The 23,430-nt window shown below is 41.9% G+C and overlaps 1 protein-coding gene across 4 annotated transcripts in view; it reads right to left on the reverse strand.

The window, feature by feature from the left end:
• Positions 1–23,430, reverse strand: part of ROCK2 (Rho associated coiled-coil containing protein kinase 2) — a 73,122-nt gene that overhangs the window by 36,681 nt on the left and 13,011 nt on the right. For 3 of the 4 annotated variants that reach the window (XM_085854451.1, XM_085854452.1, XM_085854454.1), the window contains 14 exons: positions 23,340–23,424; positions 19,384–19,528; positions 19,156–19,294; positions 18,969–19,060; positions 11,633–11,792; positions 10,497–10,566; positions 9,397–9,485; positions 6,043–6,091; positions 5,782–5,917; positions 2,703–2,794; positions 2,338–2,584; positions 1,344–1,450; positions 999–1,140; positions 699–859 (listed from right to left, as the gene is read on the reverse strand). In XM_085854451.1, the coding sequence (XP_085710577.1) occupies positions 699–859; positions 999–1,140; positions 1,344–1,450; positions 2,338–2,584; positions 2,703–2,794; positions 5,782–5,917; positions 6,043–6,091; positions 9,397–9,485; positions 10,497–10,566; positions 11,633–11,792; positions 18,969–19,060; positions 19,156–19,294; positions 19,384–19,528; positions 23,340–23,424 (1,714 nt within the window). The remainder of the gene's footprint in view (positions 1–698; positions 860–998; positions 1,141–1,343; positions 1,451–2,337; positions 2,585–2,702; positions 2,795–5,781; positions 5,918–6,042; positions 6,092–9,396; positions 9,486–10,496; positions 10,567–11,632; positions 11,793–18,968; positions 19,061–19,155; positions 19,295–19,383; positions 19,529–23,339; positions 23,425–23,430) is intronic. The other variant, XM_085854453.1, reaches the window with a different exon arrangement.

The following is a 23,430-nucleotide window of genomic DNA, read 5'->3' on the forward strand; positions in this document are numbered from 1 at the left end:
TCGATATCCCCCACCATAGTAAATGAGGACAAGTAGCAAAAGGCACCAGTTCAATTTGTTCTTGATGTGTGTACCAAATTTCATAAAGAAATAGTTAATAGTTTTGCAACTCTGCTCTAGAAACAAAGGTTAACCTCAATTATTTCTTAATACCCAACTTGTTTCCATGGAAAGTGACAGAATTTTGGGGGGGGGGAAATCTCTAAATATCAAAATGCACCAGTTCACCACTTGCTTGATATGTGTACCAAATTTCGTAAACATATATTGAGGGGATTTGTAGTTAAGCTCCGGAAACGAAATGTGACGGACGGACCCCATTTCTATATCCCCCACCAACCAACTAAAAAAAACCTGGGGGGTTTGGGGGTGGATATTGCAATTGGCTCAGTCTGTTTGTCTATCTGTTTTGAGATGGTGCACCATCAACTTCGCTCTCGTTTATATTTGCAGCAATTTTCTCGATTTTCCATGAGTTTCATAGACTCGGACAAGTTTCCAATGCTGGAAAATGCTTTTTCATTTCTACAGGACTTTCAATGAGTTTCAAGGACTGTGCGAACCATGATCATGCTTTGGAACGCCGTAGTGGATGTAATATTTATCTTCAACCCCATGACCTCAATTTACACAATGAGAAGGCAGCCACAGCAACGTCATGTGACATGAAGTCAACAAAAAATGAAACTCGGCCTCACCTCTTCTTCCAAGACTTCTTTTTGCCGTGACACTTGCTCAATACGCTGCATGGCCTGCCGCAGGTCAAAGTCAAGCAGTGAGCAGCGTTTCTCAGTCTCCACCAGCTGAGTCTCAGCTTGCCGACACACCTGCCGTTCTTCATGCAGTTTTCGTTCAACCTCTACATGGTGAGGGAAGTTGAGAATTAAGGGAGGGGGGGGGGATAATAATAAAAAACAAATAAATAAATAAATAAACCACACATCGTCCACAAAACGTATTGCTGCTTCCACACAAACGTGGGAGCATGACATACATACCTCCAACAGCCTGAGATCTAGCTCCTTCATGCTGGTCTTCAAGCAAAGCTTTCGTAGCAGTGTGCTCACTTTGCTGCTGCTGCAAGACCTGCTGCAGGCTCCTCAGTTTGTAGTTCAGTTCGATCTCCAGGCTGTTCTTTTCCTGCAGCAAAAGTCCAGGACAAGGTTCCACCATCAGCAGGAAGGCAAGACAAGACATTTTTGTTTTTACTCACAAAGAGTGAGTGCTGGAGAAACCAGAGAACAAAAGGTAGAAGAGTAGGAAGTAGAGAAAAATCTTGGTGTCAAGGTTGGGCATCAGAGTTTGAATAACTAAAAATAGGTCAGATGACTTGATGAAGTCACCTTCTCCACTTCAGTGAGGCTATCTTGCCAGCGACATTTTTCAGCCTCTGCTTGGCTCAGAGTTGCTTTGAGGGCTTCATGGTCAGTTTCCAAGGCAGCTAGGTGACCTGCAGCCACAGATTGTCAAATAGGCTTCAATGTACGTTGTATCATACCGATCGAAAAGAAGGTATCACTTCAACATTGATTTACTGCAAACCAAGTTGGCTCTGCTGAATTTCCACAAAATTAACAGTCAAAATGGGTGCATTAAAAAAACCCCAAAAAGTCCATAAATTATTTTGAAAAGTCTTGTTGAAAACACACAAGGCCTGGATTCAATGCAGATAACCGCCCGGAAACCAAAGCATCAGGAAAGTTACAATTCCCCCCCACCCTTCAGAAAAATAAAAAAAAATTACAAACTTAACCAAGGAGTGAGTACTTGGTAGACGAGAGAGATGGTGTGTCCAACCATGAGGTCCAGGGATAAAATAAATAAAAATATAGTTCCAGAAACCTGAATCAGGATTTTATTGAGGCAGGACAAAAAAGATCTTGGGGATGAAAACGTTTTCTGTTCTTGAGTATTTTCAATACCATCATGGTCAAGTTTTCAGAACATCGTTTTTGTTCACATCTACAGCCTGGTGATATTTGGGCTCATTTTCTCAGGAGCCAGGTTTCAACACCTTTCGGAGGCGGTGGTAGTCCCATAACCTTAAATAAAGGTCAAAGTGGCACCAAAGTGACGTTTCTATGGGCCAATTTACCCAGTGGTGCCCATCTCCCTCCACGGGCCAGATTTTCTGAGCAGCCATGAGAATGGAACCCACAAGAGTAATGCAACAAAGTATTTATCCACTCCAAAAACTAAGTAGCTCTCAGGAGGAGGGAATTAACAAAATACAGAGGAGTATGATATGAAGAATCCCCCCCAAATAATTGAAGATGGCCCAAAACCCACATGGGAAACCACACAATAAAGATCCATGCACGCGAGCGGTGTTTGTACCTCGGAGTTCCGTGATCATGTCCAATCCCTGTTTGCGTTCACGTCGTTCGGACTCCTGCATAGACTGCAGCAACAGCATCTCCTGCTCCTGCTGAACCCTGGAGTTCTCCAGTTGCCGATTTCGCTCTTGCATCTCCCGCCCTGTTGCCTCAAGCTGAGACAATGTCTTTCCCATCTCGGCCTGGCTCTTTCGAAGGCGAACCGCAGAGTCCGCCTCTGAGCGAACGCGAGCATTAGCTTCCTCTAGCTGCCAGGGAGAGAGAATAATGATGTCCGAAAGGGCAAATGACAAGTGGCATAATAAGATAGAGGAAACCGCAAGACAATCAAATGGGGGCGGATGAGGGAGGGAGAACTTCTCTTACCTGTTTCTGCAGTTGTCCAAGCCGCTCTCCAAAAGCTTGCGAGGTTTGGCTCCTACGTTTCAACTCTTCTAGTTGTTCTCTCAGGACACCCACTGTGGAACATCACCACGAGTGCAATGCACTCCGAAAGCCAATCCTCGTCTGACATTTAAACTCAATTGGCCTGGGTATGTTTCAAACCTTAACAAACAACTTCAGCTCGTATCTAAATTACTCTACTCTTCCAATGAAACTATTCCATAGAAGTCCTTCAACAAGTCATTCAGCCTGGGATGACAGACAGCTGTGGGTCAAGCCCCTGTGCTCTGATACACGAACAGTGCAGTATTGCCCAGATCCCGAACCTTCCTGTGACCACGCCTGAATTACCCATCTCAAGCCCATCATGTGTGGGGAAACACCAGCCTAAATGGCAGACCAAAACTAGCGTACGGCACCTTGGAGCCAAAGCCTTATCCGTCCACTTTGTCCAATCATATCCAAACTTTCCTTTGTCTTGTTTGTGTAGTGACCAAGACATAATGCTTATTAAAAGAAAGGTTAAAGTCTGATGGAAGAGAATTAGATTAAGCACATGGTCTTCAGGGTTTAGGCTACTTTGTTTCAGCTCAGAACTCTCCTTCTTTATTTGAGGGGAATAAATGTTTACAAGTCTTCAAATTGTCGCTCCGACTGATTCAGTCCCATTTGTCCAGATGTGGGCAACATTGTGGTTACTCTGGCAATCATAAAATGCCAGGTTGAGTTTTTGCACGGCTGGCGCGTTAAATTCCTTGAGAGTCAGATCATGTTATCGTGACACGAACAATCGTGGTGATTAACGGGTTAGAATAAAGATAGTCTCCTCAATGGACATTTAAATCTTCGCGAGTGTAATTGCCCATGGTGTGACATACGAGTCAATTTGCCGATTTGTTTCTAAAGGGATGGGAAGAGGCAATTGCAGTATGTGCGCACGCGCTACCGAGCCCTCACATAGGTTTACTCTAACATAGCTCTCCAGAGCAGCCAACTTCAACATTGAATGCTCAGTGTGTGAAAGGGCGTGGAGAGGGGTGGGGGGGGGGGTCACCTTGACAAATATTCTTGCAAGGTTTTACATTGCGAGCCAATGGAAATTTTCTCCAGATATAAAGTGTCATAAAGGGCAAGTTTATGACATTTCATCGAGGAAAGGTAACTCTGCATCACGCCAACGGTGGTACAACCCAGCTTAGTTTACTACATTGGACAACAGGCATAAGAAACATAGGGAGGACACAGTAACTGTTGAGCATTATTTAAAATATGATGGGAGATGCCTATTCTCGGAGAGACTGATGTGACATCATTGTAGCATTTAAATGGAAATGATAAAGTCGTCCTTTAAACACTGTCGCACCCCTTTGGTGCGCACTCCTTCACCAAAATGGCATAAAATGCACAAGAAAGTAACTGCAAGACAAAAGCAGCAGCAGCACATAGAATCAATGGCGAACAGCAATGCATCGGCGCGGTTCCTGTTTCACAGCACAAGATAAAAACCACATGACTGTGCATTTACATACAGTTTGGTCCTTCTCCAAAAAATTTGAAGCACCATAAAGTCTGAAGCAAAACATGGTCAAATGACTGAGGACCACTTGCCTCTCCTCCACAGGCAAATATGTTTGTGCTGTCCATTTAATTCTTGGTTTTTTTTTATATTAATTTTAAGTCAACAAATTGTGCTCTCCACACACGAGGTGGATTTTTGGACTGCAGTAAACCCTTGTTTTACACGTGGGATTACGTTTTCTCTCATCTGCAAACGCATGCCTTACGGACAGCTCACGGTGCAAAACCAGAGCATTCACGACCCATTATGTTTTCTGCACATTTCTTTACTTGGTGAACACTGGACTCCTTCAGGCCATGTCTGCCCAGTGATGCTGCACATTCTCGTCTGACCAAGCTTTCCTTGATCACTTTCCTTGACTTTTTTGCACTTTGTTAACCACTCGCAACAATTTTCCTCTTGGGGGAGCCATGGCTAAAAAAAACAACCACCAAGGGCAAGTATAACCAAAAACAAAGGAATTTTATACGATTCCATGGAAGGCAGTGTTGACATGGAGATAGGTAGAACACAGTACACGCTGCACGTCTCAGTTACCAGCTGAACCGCAGCAGCAGTGCCGCTGAATTACAATCACACATGTAAAGTCAAAACCACAAAATCCCAGGGGTCCTCAAATATTTTTGTTCTGAATGGATAAACACCACAGGCCATGAACAGATAAAATAGAAGAACATTAAAGGGGATTAACTCAAGAATAATGTGGCAGCTAAATAAGCACCATGGATCACTCCATTGACGGGGATTAGCTCTGCTGTCTGGACCAACTGAGAAACCATTTCAGTGGTTTGGCTTTAATGGTAAATCCCTGGGGGAGGTTAAAATGAAGAGAACGGCAGAATTAACAATTCTAACCTGGCAGCCTGGCAGATTATTTATATTTGTGCAATTTTCTCAATTTCCCAGGAGTTTCAAGGACTTTCCAGTCCCGGAAAATGCTTTTTCATTTTTACAACAATTTCAAGGACTGTGCGAACCCTGTATTAAAGCCGTAGCCATAGGCCATGGCTCTTCCAGTCTCACGGTGTGATCTGGCTGCTATATTTTCTTGTAATAACAATAACTGTAGAGAGTGAAACATATCCAGCATTTTATATTTGAATTGGCCGACCAAAGCAAAATGAGAGTGATACAAAGCACGACTTGTGTATTCGGTTACTTGTCTGATACAATTCTTCTAGTGACCGAATGGCACATAATGTATTTGCACTGACTTTATGAATCACACTTTTTAAATGATATTATTTTACTTTTGGTGACACGGAGGTAATCACAGGTAGTTATACTGCGACAAGTCATGAGAAGAGGTTTTCTCATGTCAAATGTGTTGTATTGTATTGTTCCTTATGCCAGCACTCCCTTGTACCAGTATCCACCAAACTATGAGGTTACATACAAGAAATCATGTACGATACCTGCCTCAGCAATTCAAAGCAACATAAGCCAGGATTACAAAAATAAAATCAAGTAACGGTCACGTACCTTCGTTTTCGGTATTACGACGCTTTTCACCCTCAGCGTCAGCCCGACGCTGCTGTTCTGTTAGCTTGTGTTGTAAGAGGGCCCGATCTCGCTCCATTATACGCCCTTGACTCTCGAGGTCTTTCCGAGTGGCCATCTGAATGTAGTCACAAGAAAGTAAACATACAGCCTCACCTCCCCACCCCCCATAAAGTGTGCTTATTAACAAACAAAAAACAATTGCATAGATATTACTTTGGATTAAAACAAAACCTGTCCTACCTCATTATCAAGGTCCTTCTTCAACTTCTCCAGCCTCAAATTGGAACTTCTGGAGAATAAGAAAAGCAGAGCTGGGAGAGTTTGAGGCTGGTAGAGAAACAGGGCTTGGAATATAGCACAACAATGTACTTGCCATGAGAAAGTAAAAAGGAATGTTGCAACTTGAAAGGGCAAGTCACGTAACAATTTCATGACACAACAAATTACAACTTTCCTAAAAATAAACTTGACATTTTGTTGCACTACAAGAATAGCTTTACATCCCCCTCCCTTCCCAAACGTGAAAGAATGGTCCTGTGCCAATAAAACTAGCCAAAGATAAAGACACTAGTCTCTTTGAAAATAGTGTAATTTGCAGCGAGTGTAACATTTTTCCTGATGCCCGAGGAGAGAAGTCGCTTTTCACTGAAACTTGTTACACTCCTCCTCTCACACCCTCAAATAATCCCATCAGTTCCTTATCTTCACGCAAGACAAAGCATTTTTCATAAAAGTCAGCAGCCGGTGGTTTACGTACACCCGCTGAACAGCGCAACTTTGGCTGTTATTTCCACAAAGATTAAAAAGTAAATAAATAAAGAAAGAAAGAAAGAAAAGCAACAATTTTACCTTTTCTTCAGAAAAATAACTCCAAACTATAAAGTTATGCCAATGTGTATTTACTGTAATCTCAACTTTTCTTCCGTCAAAGCTCATCTTCATTCAAACCAATCATTGTCATGTAAATACAGCCGATTTCCCACTCTTCTGTGGATCATGTTCCACATGTAAAATATAAATCAATATCTCCACCAAATAGACAAATGTAACCAATCAAACTGTGCACAGTACACCAGTTCTGTGCTTCACTTGTGTTGAAAGCACGTCTCACTGCGAAAATTTGACGAATAATTAGAGGATAACCCCGTCAAGGAAGGGTGATATGATGGTGTAGGATTTGAAAGGACATGGGGCCCATTGAAGAAGAACAAGAACACCACCATGAAGAGGAAGAACAAGAACACCAATAATAATAATAATAATAATAATAATAATAATAATAATAATAATAGCAACAACAACAATCCCATGACAGTTTGACTTGAAGCAGAAACCCACCACAATGTCACAATGCCATCTGGAATGGCGAACGCCTTTATGAAAGCCTACTTTTTATTGAGCCAACCAAAATAACAGGAAAAGTTTGAAGTGATCTTGGAGGCGGCTACTGTAAACCCAATTGCAAGACATTGTTAATCATGTTGACGAAGATTGGAAATTATGTGTTCAGTGGTGAAAGAGAAGATAGGAAACGGGGAAGACAGCTTCCTTCTATTTCAGCCGATAGATCATAGACGACAAACACTAACGAGGATTGAAGCGACAATTTGCTTCAAACAACAAGATAAATAATAAGCATTTAAATAACACACAGACTTTACATTATAATAAGTCCATGAACTCTGGATAAAGATGCAGCAAATTAACATAATTATTCTCTTTTTGTACATGTTATCATCCAACAGTCAACAATATTGGGATTAACATGGACCGATCTTCTGTCTTTAGATGGGTCAGATTCTTGAAAATTCGTTCATTACCTGTGCAGTTTAATTATTGTCACTTGTCTTGATAATCTCGGATGTGTCTGCTGAGTAGTGAGTCGTAGTTAATTGTCACAGGTACTGACTAATTTGGTGTCAGGTCAGGTCAGATAATGGAGCATGCACTGGAGCAGCGTATTGCTGCGTCCACTTTCCACTGGTACTGCATGGGCCTCTGTCTGGCCATCCCCTAGGCAGATACCTGGCCCATCCCAATCTCCTTGAGATGCCGATTTGGTGTGCGCAGTTATAATCAATCAATCAATTATTAGTGAACACAAATCGGAGACCAAGCCAGATTTGTGAACACGAACAACCTACTTCTCAAGGCTGACACGATAGCCTAGACATAGAGGTATGCACATTCGCCTCCAAGCTGTCTAGCCTGGGTTAGAATCCCAAACCAGCTATGAACTGTCATCTTGGTGTTTGGTAGGCATCACCTTCTTCTTCTTGTGCATGGCAGCTTGGCTGCCGGGTAGCTATCATTTTGTTGGGGCACAACTATGCCACTGATGCTGTGCCCCTATATCAGTACACTGGAAATAATGTCACAGACCTCAGAACGATGAAAGGCTGAATCTACCCCACCTGATGTTAATTCAGTGGCCAACGGGGCTCAAACTCAGAACCCGAAATCCCAAGCCAGCCACCCCAACCACGAAGCCAACACCAGGCTTTGATTTTGCAAGCATGGTGAGGCATCAACGATTTAACTAGATCGTCATCCATTGAAAGGACTTAATCTGGAGGACCAGTCTGCCAGCACTGGTCATTGGTGGTCGTCAAAGATCCCACGGTATCTTTGGTGAAGAGTAAGCAATCATCACTGGCACCCTGAGCAAATTAAGAAATTTCTGCCAACTTCAATTGAGTACCCTGCGTCTGAATGGAGAGATGAAGGATTAGTTTGTGCCGATAAATGTTTCTCGACTCGTCATGCTACTCCCCGGAGACCCGTAAAGAGCATCAGCCTCAAATTATTATTTCACACACTTCTTAGCCTGGTGTTGGCTTAGTGGTTTGGGTGGCGGCTTGGGATCCTAGGGTCCTGAGTTCAAGCCCCGTTGGGCCGCTGAATTAATACACCAGAAGGTTGACTCAGCCTGTCATCCTTCTGAGGTCAGCAAAATGAGCACCAGTGTACTGGTAAGGGGGACACTGCATCAGCGGCATAGCTGCATCCCAACCAATGATGCAACCAGAAGCCACAGGCTGCACTCGATAGAGAGAGACAGACCTACTTCCTAACTGATATACAGGTACTTTGCAATGTTTGGAAAACCCTGAGAAGGCAGAATGTTTTTTCCAGTTACTCAATATATTCCAGAATGATACGATCATAAGAGTTAATGCACATCGTTTTAGGTTCCCTTTTCTACCTTCATTTCCAACCTTTTGTCCACACTGCTTTTCCAAGAATTCCTGGTGAGGAATATTATTTAGGATGAACTGACTTTTGCATAAATATTCCTTGGCAATTGCACTGTGCATTTGTAACAGACATTAAGCTGCATTTAGAGTCAAGTGGTTTCAATGGCACACGAAAGCCCAACAGCTTTTAGCACCATTTTATAAAAACTGCCAAACGCCTTCCAAAGTTGGGTAAAACTGCACGAGAAAGGATTCCGGCTAAATGCCCATCTTCCCATAGTAAACACACAGTCACGTGACATAACAGTAAACATTCAATGCATCGCTCTGTTGACCTGCAAACTCAACCGTTACCATATTTCATCCTTCCAAGCTCTCAAGGAATAACCACACGAACCTGCATTTCTGGTCCATATCATCTTTGGAGTGCTTCTCAATTTGCAGCTGTTCCTCAAGTTGTTTGACTTTCTGGTTCAGATTGTCCACCTTTCACAAAAACAAATAGGACAGCATTTATCATTGTACAGCCATTTGTTACAAATCTATTGCAACAAGACAACAACAGAATATATTGCTGGATTGTTAAATAAACAACTTGTAGGAATACATTTTGTGCTGACGAGGAGTCACAAACTTCCATAATACATTGAAGCAAAATCCTCAAGCTTGCACAAAGCATGAACATTTAGGTTTAATGTTTATACACCAATATGAAATGGCATTCCAAAAAACAAACAAAAAAAATAAAAAAACTGGAATGCCATTCTTCGACATCGACCAATATGCCCCGCCTTCATTATTACATCATTATACATACTTGTACCAAGTTTGATTTAAATCCCTTCAGCTGTTTTTGAAGTATTACTTTGTTTTTACCTGACCTCTGCCCTCTTAATGCCAAAATCTAATCAATTCATATTTGCATCATAATATATACTTTTACCAAGTTCGGTCAAAATCACATCGCTGGTTTACAAGTTAGCGCAGTAATGGAATTTTTACTGAATGGGACCTCTCACCTTTGACCTCTTGATCACATAATTGAATCAGTTCATCTTTACATCATTATACATACTTGTACCAAGTTTGACTTGGATCCCTTCAGCTGTTCTTAAGTTAACGCGGTAACGAAATCCTATTAAAGACGCACGGATGGACGGACAGACAAACAACCCCAAAACACAAAGCCTCCAGTGACTTCGTCAGCGGAGGCATAAAAATTCTACTATCCGGATCCGGATCTTCACCAACATCTCATCAATTCGTCCTCATCACACACACAACCTCTCCACCAGGTTTTATCCGAATCAGTACATAACTTTTTGAGATATCCTGCTCACCAACCACCAGACAAACAAACAGAGGTGCCATACATTACCTCCGTCCACCTTTGGTGGCAGAGGTAAACATGAAGGTTTAACTGACCTCCGGACACAGCTTTCTTTGCTCGATTTGGATTCGCTTCATTTAAGTTCCTAATTAAAGACGGCCTCTCACCTCGCTACTCTCAAGAGGTGCGTTCATGATACTTTGGCTTGCATCACCATTACTTCTGGAATGCAGTAGTCTGAGAGGGAGGGGGAGAAGAAGAAGAAGAAGAGCAGAATGAAAGCAAATAACCAAAGCAGATATGTATCAGAGATATGTATAACCAGAGATAGCTCTCCATAAGGAGGATTTGAAAAATGCAATCCACAAACATCATTAAATAAACCTGCAAACAGAATTCCTATTTCCTGGCAATTTCTCCCATTCTGCAAACACAATTCTGTTTTGAGTTTCCATTTTTATTTTCCACACATTTGCACTTTTCGGAAGTGGACAAAACCTGCATCGAGTGGTTGTGCTTTCCATCACAATAGTGGACGCTCAAATTGAGATTTCCATTCAAAATGTGCCTCTTGCCGATCCGCTCAAAAATCTGCTTCTACACATTTCCAAACAAAATTTCGGCATCCAACACCAGAAATGGTGAACAGGCATGAGACAGCAGGGCAAAGATGATAGGGAATGCAACTTCACTCCTCAAGTTGCCGTGGGATTCCAAGCAGGGTATCAAAAATGCAAATACCGTCTTCTGTCATCAAGCGGCAAGCTGGGAGCAACGATTCACACATATTGCCACATATGATGCAATTTAAATGCTACAACGAGGTGCTCCATTTGAAACTGTTTGTTGTAAACATCTGTTTTGAAACATCTGTAGCTTTTTGATGCCTAGGGTCCAGAAGAAAAATTTGTATTGGTGTCAATGCCAGTGACCAACTACAAATTAATTGTAGGATTAAAATAAAATAAAATAATATATATATATATATATATATATATATATATATATATATATATATATATATATATATATATATATATATATATATATATATATATATATATATATATATATATATATATATATATATATATATATATATATATATATATATATCAAAGACAAAAACAAAGTTTTGTAAAAATGATAATAAAGTACTCTGATTGCAGAAAGACAGAGAACTTCAAGCATTACCAATGGTGCTCAGTTTTACCAAATATTATTATAAGCAGGAAAACTATCGTACATTGCATAACCACAACTAACAAAACTCTGAACCTCCTAAACATCTAGTTCAACGCACTGGCAGTCACTATTGTAGGTAAAGCCCACGAAGGGAAGCTGGTTTCCCACAAAGGCCTTTGGGACAGGAAATGTTTCCTCCTCGGTCTTGTCTTCCTCAATTTCGTCAAAATTGCTGGTGTCAGTGTCCCCACTGAGCTCTGGTACCACTGGAGCTACTGCTGCAAGAGGGATGACAAGTGGGGGAAATTGAGCAATGCAGAATGTAGTTATTGCAAGACAAAACCTGACATTAAATGGCCAAAATATAAGAAGACATTTCATAGATTCAGGTTATGAACACATTTATTTTTTCTTTTTGTATACCAAGTCGAGGCTTGTGTAAGAGCTAATACACAGAAACATATACCAAGGCAGGAGACAAGAGAGGTGGGAGAGAGCACAAAATAGTGGGGGGAGAGAGACAATAGGAGATCTATGGAAGGGAGAGGGATGTGGCGGGGTACACGGGGTAAACAAGATGTACACTTCAGGGACTTTCAGGAAGGAAAACGGAATTTGAAGGAGGTGGGGTTGGGGTGGATTAACAGGGGTCGTAAAGATCAAGATTATGGATGGGGGAAGATATGAGATGGTGGTGAACAGCTGTTTTGAAGACCTGGAGGGAAGAGTGGGATTGAAGAGAGTGTAGTAGTTTGTCCCTGAAGCAGGAAAAAAAAAAGAGAAATGAAAGAGTGAAGGTGAGCAGTGATTTGTGATTTTGGCAGTTTCACCAGAAGGGGTTTTGTGGCAGACCTTAAGCGTCCTGTGGAAATATAGGAGGGGGGAGGGGGGGGACAGATCACAGAGCAGGGGGGCAAGGCCAGAGAGGAGACGGTAGAAGACAGAAAGACCACCGACCTACCTCCGATGAGACAGCAAGACACCCAAAAGACAGCTTCATCGCGGGAGATACCAATGATCGTAAAAGCCTTGGTTTCCATCGCGTGAGGTCAAGCTTGGTGGGATGCAGGAGCACCACCTCAGAGGGGGGGGCAGTACTCCATCAGACTGCAGATGAAAGCTTTGTAAGTGGTTAGAAGCTCAGGTGTGCCAAGGGAGGTCATTGCACGACATAGGATGCCCAGTCGGCGACTGGCTTTGGAAGCCAGCTTGGAGATGTGCCTTTCCCAGGAAATATCATGGCAGATCGTGAGGCCTAAAAGCTTGAATGAAAGGACTTCAAGGAGATTTTTGAGAAAGTAGAATGGGAGGGGGGAGGGTGCGTTCCAGACAGTCCTTTCGGAGAGACATCGTGAGAGTGTGAAATTTGTCAGGATTGAAAGACATATTCCAAGTGTTTAACCAACTTGTGATTTTATCCAGGTCTGCAGAGAGTGAAACGGCTGCTGCCTGCAGATCAGAAGGATGAGATATCAGTTGGCAGAGGGTGGAGTCATCAGCAAAGAGATAAAGAGGATTTTCCAGAGAATCTGAGAGATCATTGATGAAAACCAGAAAAAAGCACAGGGTCAAGGACACTTCCTTGAGGAACTCCAGCCTGGACAGGAAGAGGAGAGGAGAGAACTCCATGAAGAGCCACATGTTGACTGTGACAGGAGAGGAAGTCTGCGACCCTTGAGTGGAGATTGCCTTGGATACCATAAGAAGAGAGTTTGGTGAGCAGTATGGGATGCCACAGCGTATCAAAAGCTCGCGGTATGTCTCGGGAGATGACCGATTTCATGGTTGTCATTTAGGACCTTCATCCATTGTTGGGAAAGCAGAAGCAGCATGTCCAGGGTTGAGTGGCCTGGTCTAAATCCAAAATGATAGTCGGAAATCAAGCCATTGGAGAAGAGGAAGGATTTGATGTCGGAAGAGATTCTTCTTCTTCTTTCGGCTGCTCCCGTTAGGGGTCGCCACAGCGGATCATCCGTATGATCCGCATAGTGATTTGGCACATGTTTTACGCCGGATGCCCTTCCTGAGGCAACCCTGGTCGCCTCTTACGACGCAGGGATCTGGTACACCTATTTTAACCGGGGTATACACCGGCCCAGTACACTGGTACTCACTTTGCCGACCTCGGAAGGATGACAGACTGAGTCAACCCCCTGGTGTATTAATTCAGTGGCCCAATGGGGCTTGAACTCAGGACCTTTTGGATCCCAAGCCGCTGCCCTAACCACTGCGCCAACACCAGGCTTGATGTCGGAAGAGATTATGGATTACATAATCTTGCTAATGATTTGGAGAAGGCCGATTGCTCTGTTGTTGCATGCATCCGTTTTTGCACCTTTTTTATGCAGAGCGGTAATGTTTGCCGATTTATAAGCATATGGCAGATAACCTTGTGTAAATGAGAAGGGGAATAAAGCAGAGAGGGTGACCAAGAGCAGCAGAGTGGGTTTTTAGGACACGTGGGCCGATGCCATCTGTACTGGTTGCAGAATCAGTCGAAGTTTGACAGCAAGCTCTCCACCTTGTCAGGAGAAAAGGACACAGAGTCCAGGAACAGCTGGGTGCGACTGGATAAGGTGGGTACAGAAAGCGATGAGTTTGGGGCACAAGATTTAGAAGCAAACACTGAATTTAGGCATTCAGCCTTTTCACGTGCAGTGTCAGCTGTGCAGCCATTTGAGGTAAGGGAGGGGATGGAGGGGGGACATCCACCAGAAACAGACTTAACTAGATGCCACCAGGATTTGGAGGAGGGAGACAGGTTTGAGAGTTCAGACTTGAGATTAGAAAGATGTTGTTTCCTGGCTCTCCTCAGGGTAGACACACATTTGTTCCAAGCTTTGTGGAAGGAACTGAGATTGCCTTCAGTTGGATTTGCCTTTCATGAGGTGAAAGCAAGTTGTTTCCGACCAACAGCCTCACCACAAGCTACAGTGTACTGTGGCCAGTAGGAAGGGGAGCATAACTGAAGATGAGATGGGATAAGTCTGTGCATATGAGAGAGAGAGAGCAACTTTCTTTGAAAAAAATTCCCAGGATGAATTGATGTTGGTGAGAGTAAAAATGGGAGACCAGTCTACAAGTTTGATGGCTGCTTGAAGACCCTGCCAGTGGGTCTGAGTGAAATGCCAGACTCGTTGGTGCCGACCGAGGTGGTTCTCTAATAACAGCCAGAGATGACTGATCTCACAAGCATATGGTCAGATGAACCGAGTGGAGCAGAAGAACAGCAGATATTTTCTTGGAAATTGGTCAAAATCAAATCCAGAAGAGATGGAGTACCGTTGGTTGAGAACCAGGTCAGGAAGTTGATAGGTAGTGTCAGTCTCAATGAGTCGCAGAAATCCTTTGCTGACGTGCCATGGCACGTGGAGAGGTACCCACACCTCGCCAACTGGCATGATGGCAATTGAAGTCACTGCATATGAGGAAGAGACAGTTGGGCTGAGAGGATAGAAGCTGGTCCATGTTTTCGGCGAGCAATATGTAAATGGAGTCGTCACTGTTTGGTGGACGGTACAACACACAGATAACTAATTGGTGGGAGTGGAGGGGAAACCATAGCCAGAGGTATTCCTGGAGGTGTGGAGGAGTGAGGGTCATGCATGGAGAATGAGGAATGGAGTTTTTGATAAAGTGAGCAACTCCACCACCAGGACGAGGCTCAGGTCTATCATACCGGAGGAAGGAGCAACCAGGGAGAGAAATTTGCTTGGCACAAGGTGTGACAATGTTGAAGCAAGTTCTACTCTACCCACACCATGAGAGAAAACACAAGCAGGCCATTAGGCCAAAAAAAAAAAAATGTTGCATTGGCGTAACCCGCCCGACCCTACGTTTTTGTTTTTTTGTTTTTTTGCTATCGAAAAATTTTGCCGACCCTATTTTATTGCTATTTTTGTTTTGCTATCGTTTTCAAGTATCTTGTTGATTGCGATCGCGATCGCAAAAACCCGGAAGTGTTTCGGACAGAACCCGCCGACAAAAAGGGTGGTACTCGAGCCGGGGGAGATTTTGGGAGGGATTTATTAGGAAAAAAAATAAAAATAAAAAAAAAGATCCCGACCGACCTACCCTATTTTTCAGTGACCCGTTACGCCAATGCAACATTTTTTTTTTTTGGCCTTATTTAATATCCCCATACAAAAGTGCATTCGAACATGATAACCTGAAGTATTTACGTTGCATCTTGGTGTTCTGCTTCAGGTGAGGGGCTGCCAAAATAACCCAGATGTACTCACACTCCCCTCTCAGCCATCTCACCCGAGTTCAAATCCCGGTGCCGACCCAGCTCTAAACTATGATCCGGGTATTTTGCACATAGGGCGATCCAAAAATGTGTGTTCCCTCCTTTGGAAAGACTATAAACTGGGCGTCATTTCTGGCAACATTAGTTGTGGATGTTAAAGACCCCACGGTGTTCTTTGCGAAGCGTAGGAGAGCTATCACCGACACCATGAACAAATTACAAGTTCCTGCTTTAACCTACAGGGGGCACTGCATCAGCTGAGCCACAACTAACCCGCATCTACACGACGCCGCTGCCACCGCCACCCCATGGGATAACCAAAGAGGATCTCACTACAATTGGCAAAACAAGGAATTGCTGGCTTAGTGGGGAGAACACTGCACAAGCATCCCAGAGGTTGAGAGCTGGTTGAAGGCAGCAGTACAGAGGATTGTAATTGCATATCACAGTTGGAAATGGAAGGGCACTCAGTTGAGTGCATACCTCTGCCACACAATGGCTGATAATATATTTTTGAAAAAAATATCATGCCATACATATATCGTTTTTGGCCTGATTTCAATGGTGAAGAATGACTTTAAAAAAAAAATTAATAATTCTCGTATCCAGATTCGGAACTTCACGAAAATTGAATCACTTCGTCCTTGTCACACACCCAATATGTCCACCAAGTTTTTTTTCCGAATCACTCCACAATTTTTTGAGACATCATGCTATATCGTTTTTAGCCCATCTCTCAAATTTTTTTTAATCACATCCAGATTCAGATCTTCACCAAAATTGAATCAATTATTCCTTTTCACACACCCAACCTGCAGACGAAATTTCATCCAGATCCGTCCACAACTTTTTGAGATATCCTGCAAACAAACACACAAACAGATCGACTAACAGACAGGGGTGAAAACATAACCTCCGCCACCTAATACAATTTCCATGTTACTATGAGATTACAAATAAAACAACAGGTGGCTCGACAATGACCTTCAAAGAGAACATACCTGCTCTGCCTGTTCTACTCTACATCTTAATACCGAATACACCATCCATCCATTGGGACCAGACAATGTGCAGAACGTTGGTGCTGCCCAAGCAGTCTCCTTGGCTATTGGGTACAATCCTGGACAGGTCGCCACTCCGACACAGGATACAAGCAAGCTGGCACTCATTTTGCCGACCTCGGAAGGATGACAAGCAGAGTCAACCCCACCTGGTATTAATTCAACAGCAGAGTGGGATTTGAACTCAGAATTCTAGGACCCCAAGCCCACCATCCTAACCATCAAGCCAACACTAGGCATAAATAATACACCATGGTTGGCTCATAATAACTTCAGGACAACTTGCGCAGATGCATTTAGGTGCCTTTCGTTGGTCTTTTTACCCACCAAGTTTTCATGCAAGACCGGCAGCGTGACAAAAAAAGAAAAGAAAAAAGTTCCAATGCGGAAGTGCTCATGTTATACGATTTACTTGAAAGCCCCGTCACAATGTCATCAACAATAATCTACAGCCTCCATTTTCCCAATCATCCATCTCCAACAGCCCCTTTCATTATTATTGAGACAAGTCCCGAACGTCAACTTGTCTGATCAGGAGCCTTCGCCAACTCCAAAGAGCAACGTTATCAGGAGTAACGGATAAGTAAGCTATCGAATGACAACAAAAGCAATGAAGTTTAATTTCATTTATGGCCCTCATAGTTAATACATGTCAAGATCAAAGGCAAAATATGCACGTAGAAAGAACAAACAAATTGACAAATGAGCAAAAAACAAAGTTGCAGTTTCTGGAATGTCAGTGTCAATTTTTGCATTTTTACCTCCACCACCAAAGGTGAAGGAGGTTATGTTTTCACCCCTTTCTCACTGTTTGTGTACAGGATATTTCAAAAAGATGTGGTCGGATCCGGATGAAATTTTGTGGACAAAGTTGGATGTGTGACAAGGCCAAACTGATTAGATTTTGGTGAAGATCCGGATCAGACTACTTGAATTTTTTAAGGGATTCTTTCATCATTGAGAAACAGGGCTGAACAAATACATAGCACAATCTCTCAAAAAAGTTGTGGACGGATTTGGATGAAACGGTGGACATGTTAGGTGTGTGACAAGGAAGAAATTATTCAATTTTGGTGAAGATCTGGATCTGGACCTGATAATTTATTTAAGTGATTCTGCACCATTTATAGACAGGGCTAAACTCGTGTGTGTGTGTGTGTGTGTGTGTGTGTGTGTGTGTGTGTGTGTGTGTGTGTGTGTGTGTGTGTGTGTGTGTGTGTGTGTGTGTGTGTGTGTGTGTGTGTGTATATATATATATATATATATATATATATATATATATATATATATATATATATATATATATATATATATATATATATATATATATATATATATATATATATATATATATATAGCACGAGATCTCAAAAAAGTTGTGGACGGATTATGATGAAACTTGGTGGACAGGTTAGGTGTGTGACCACAACGAATTGATTCGATTTTGGTGAAGATCCAGATCAGACTACTAAAATTGTTTAAGTGATTCTTCACCATTGAGAGATGGAGCTCAAAGTATCTCAACGATATCTCAGAAATTTATTGGGCCAGATATGTTCTTGTGGATCAGGCATGACAGGGCGGAGGTAGGCGCTCTACCGAGTGCCCTTCAAGTTCTCCGTTTTCATGTCGTATTCCAATACATGTTATTACCTCCGTCACCAAAGGTAGACAGAGGTTATGGTTTCACCCGTTTGTTTCTTTGTCTGTTGGCAGGATATCTCAAAATGGTATGGACGGATTTGGATGAAACTTCGTGGACGAGTTGGGTTGGTGACAATAACAAGCAGATTCGATTCGACAATCCGGATGCAAATTCAGCCCATCAGTGGGGTACAAAATGCAAACTGGTTAGCCTGGCTGAGGAATCGCTGTTCCGAGTGCCGTTCTCATATGAACTAAAGTGTTAATTTTTTTTTTTTTTAAATCAGATTATGCATAAAAGGTACGAAAACGTTGGCACGATTAAAAGTTATTTTTACCGGGTCAGAAATGGCTGAGAATGCAGGAAAGACCCTCGAGAAAACCCCTGCATTTATGTCATGCATGCATGCAAGGGTGGGCGGACAGGCTGAAAAAACACAAAACACAATTGACAGTCATCACTACTACCAAGAGGAACAGGATCGTTATCATCCACTTACTCTCCCTGATGCTGTCCCAGTTCCACTGGTCATTTTTGAAAAAGGAATGTTTCTTGATCTCACCAACACCATGTTTCCCCAAACGCACCTCCCTGATGACGAGAAGCAGACAGGTACCACAACCATTGCACAAATGACCCCAGCCATACCACCCACACAGTTTGGTTCATAATGCATCATTACATACCGATCTGTAAGGAATGCACAGATGAGGTTCTTGGCGTCTTTGGACATCTCCACATCATCTGGGAAATTTAGTGCCGTCTTATGGTCCATTATCTTGCTGTAGGTGCCAACCAAAGAGTCCGCATAGAATGGCGTATCACCTGCAATCATCAAGAGTACGATTTCTCAAGAGTCATTCGTTTGTGTTAATGGCATCACAACTGAATGAATAGAGCGTGCAGTTTCTCACCAACAAGCATTTCGTAGAGAAACACGCCGACAGACCACCAGTCACACTCACGGCCATAATAGCCATCGCCACCTTGGGATTTCAGCACTTCTGGAGAGATGTAATCAGGTGTGCCCACCGCCGTATCACAGCGCACCATGCCTTCCTGTTCAAAGGATGTAATAAATTAAATAAGCAAGCAGATAGATGAATGACTGAATGTTGGATCTAAAAAGCAGGGTAATTCACAAGCTTTTCTTCATGAAATATAACAGCAATGGCAATTATTAACTGCAACATGAACAAAGAGGTGCAGGGAAGTTAAGACAACTACCAGAATCTGAGTCAGACATGTTGAAGAACAAGTAGTAAAAGAGAAACAAGGGCAAATAATAAAAGTATCTCCACCTCCACCTCCTACTTCGACCCCACTATGACCAACCAACATGTGACACACAGGTTAAACAGCACTGCTTTTAAAATCAAATGTGCTGATAGGCGACTTAGGACCAGCACGATGGGATGAAAGATTCCTGTGCATTGTTAACTGTGTAACAAACAAGGACAGACAGACAGACAGACAGAAGTGAAAACACAACCTCCGGCCACCTTCGGCGGTGAAGGTAACTAAATTCACATAAACTAGAAAGAATAATAACAATAATTATTAAAATCTCCTATCCAGATCCAGATTTGGATCTTCACCAAAATCGAATCCATTTGTCCTTGTCACACACTCAACCTGTCCACCAAGTTTCATCTGAATCTGTTCATAACTTTTTCAAATATCCTCTTCACAAACAAAGACACAGACAAAGACAGACAGACAGACGGACGGACAGACAGACAGAGACAAACCAGACGTGAAAACACAACCTCCAGCCACCTTCGGTAGCGAAGGCAACTAAATTCACATGAACAAGAAAGAAGAAAAGTAAACTCATGTGTTCAGAGAACACCTTGCCCCACACAGTCTTGGCTTGAGAAACAAGGACATGGGCAAGGTTTGCACGTGGAAAATTTGATTGGTTGTGACATAAAATGCCGTAATATTTTGTCCAACTTCTGCTCAACGGAAGGGGTTTGAAAGTAATAAAAAGGCGATTTGTGTTCCACAATGTTCCAGTATATAATTCAAATGAAATAAAATAAAGATTTTAAGTGCTGCAGAAAAAAATTCCGATGTTTACCGCCATTGACGCAGCATCTTTTACATCACCTTATTCAACACATTACATTACCGGCATTCCTCAGTTAACGACCGAGTTCCGTTCCTACGACGAGGTCGTTAAGCGAGGATATCTATCTATAATTCCAGCAATCTCTGTGTATCTGTCTGAGACCGCTGTTTCCCGACAACCACTGGTCCGATCTAATTGAAACTTGCCAGCTATATTGCTTGGGACCTGAGTATGTGCCTTTTAAAGGTTTGATATTAATCGGACTAGTGGTTCCCAAGTTATGGCCATTTATTTACCAAATCAATGACAGGATACGGTGCTATGACATCACAATTCTTCTTCTGTTTTTATTTTTTGCACGTACGGGCACGCACAATTCTTTTTTTTTTGCACGTACGGCCACGCACGTATGGGCCCGCACTAGTATTTTTAAATGTTTATACAGTCGTGTAATGTATACTGTAATAAACAGAATAGAAGAAATCAGCTCTAATATACATTACTTAGGTTTGCATACTGAAAATACAGGTAATCCTTTTTATAGATTTCTGAATAAAGAAAAGGTCTAAAGGAAACTCCAACTTGATAACTTTGTTAGAATTGGCATAACTCTTACATATTACAGAACATAAAAATACAATCAGCAAAAATTATAAAAATGATGTACCAAAAAAAACATTAAAGTTATTAAAAAAAAAAGACATTCAGATTAACATTTTAGTCATTGGAAGGACTTGTAGGGGTAGGGGTCCTGGGTGTAGCTTTCGAGAAGAATCCCGTTAGTGTGGTCTGCATTGTAATTTTCTTTTTTTCTTCATAAATTTCACGATAGAATCATAAAAGTTCATTCATTTGCCGTTCGACTTTCGTGAACCGTTCAACATTCGGGTCCATACCCTCTAGTTCTAATATAGCCGCATTCACTTTCGAGAACACACCAGCTAACCCCTTTACAATGAACTTCTTTTGTACTTCTTCCATTCTTTCCTTTTCTTCTTCCTCTTCCAAGTGCTGCCGCGCTTCCAACTATTAAATCTTCGTTAGTTAGCTCTCCCTCGACATATTCCACTAATTCTTAAATATCTTCCACTTCAACATCTAAATTAAGCATGTTAGCAAGTTCCACAATTTTTTTCTCACAAGAGAAAGGGTGATGCGAGATGAGATGCTTGACGCTGAGACGCCACGCTGCCGTTTCCACAACCAAAGTTCTCGTACAGCGTACAATACCGACTGGTCGGAGAGTTGGTCGTAAGTCCGGGGGGTCGTTAAACAGGTAGGTCGTTAAGTGAGGAGTGCCTGTACTTATTTGTGGTTATTAACCTCCGCCATCGAAGATGGATGGAGGTTACTGTTTTCACCCCTGTCCGTTTGTTTGTGAACAGTATTACGGAAAAACTCCTCGACGGATTTTGACTAAACTTGGTGGGGGGATTAGGTATGATCCAAGGATCATGCCATTAGATTTTGGACTTGGTCAAAAAAAAAAAAAAAATTTGCAACTTTTTTTCAAAAAAAATTGTGATATTATTTTTTGGCCATTTCTACATGCGCATCGATCTAGTTTAGTTTATTCAATCGTGGTTCAGTAGAGTCTGATCCGTTTTGACCTCCAATGAATAGGATATCAGGTTCACTTAAGTGACCCAGCAGTATTGGCGGCGGAGGTTTTGCACTCTACCGAGTGCTCCCCCTCTACTTGTTGTTTGTGTCCTTTATGATATCCTTAAAAACAGTAAGTTTCCTGTTTGGAATGATTTTCAATTGTGTTTGCCTGCCAGACAGGAAGACAGTACAGCTAAACTACAGATTTGTTTTCCGATTCATGTTCAATATAAAATTCAATTCAAATCAAGTTGTTCTTCTATGATGAACTGACATTTGTATATCGACAGATAGACAAAGTGAACCAAACAAAGTGAACCAGTTGTTCCTCAAAGTTTTTCACTTTGCGTGCATGGGGTAACAATCAGATTGCAGATCCTCGCCAGGACTTGCTTTGTGTGGTGTGTTACTTAATTAATAATAAACATAATTACTATGTAATTAGTAGATATTCTCAAGTTCCAAGAGAAAGTAATTAATAGACGTACACGTTCCAATTGTACGGAATCAATAGACGTACAGTAATCACGTTCCTATCATATGTAATGAACAGATGTACCCACATTTCAATAGTACGCAATGAGGAAACGTACTCAGTTCCAATGTTACGGAATTCATAATTAAAAGAAATACTCACATTCTGTGCGGCCAAACAGACAAACAAATTGACCCAAATGCAATACGCCCTCCTCTAGCAAGGGGACCAAGTATAAATAAAGAATGGAAGGGAAAGTTGAAAATAAATAAAGACTAGTTTTAAGTCAACAAAGGGAAATATAGCATATATATATATACATATACATATATATATATATATATATATATACATACATATACACACACACACACACAGTCATGCGCCTCTTAACGACGTGTTTCTCAGAACGTAACCCCGTCGTTAAGTGGCGCATGACTATTATATATATATATATATATATATATATATATATATATATATATATATATATATATATATATATATATATATATATATATATGAAAAAAAAGTGAAAAAAAAGAATGTCAGTAAAAAGTAGAACCAAACATGCACGCACATAAAGAGAACTGCAATTTTTAATAAAACTATCCACATTTCTCTCAAACTAGATGCACAACAGACGGTGTAGGTATTGTGTGCAGATTAGAGTTTGGAGTGGTAATGGACAGAGAGGGAGGGGTAAGACTTTTCACCGAGTCCATCTTCATGCAGGTACCAAAGTCTGCTAGCTTCACATGTCCATGCTTGTCCAGGAGCATATTGTCAGGCTTGACATCCCTGCCA

This window comes from Eptatretus burgeri, chromosome 14 (assembly GCF_056783735.1).
Source record: "Eptatretus burgeri isolate ZD-2024b chromosome 14, Ebu_testis_v1, whole genome shotgun sequence".
NCBI classification, from domain to species: domain Eukaryota; kingdom Metazoa; phylum Chordata; class Myxini; order Myxiniformes; family Myxinidae; genus Eptatretus; species Eptatretus burgeri.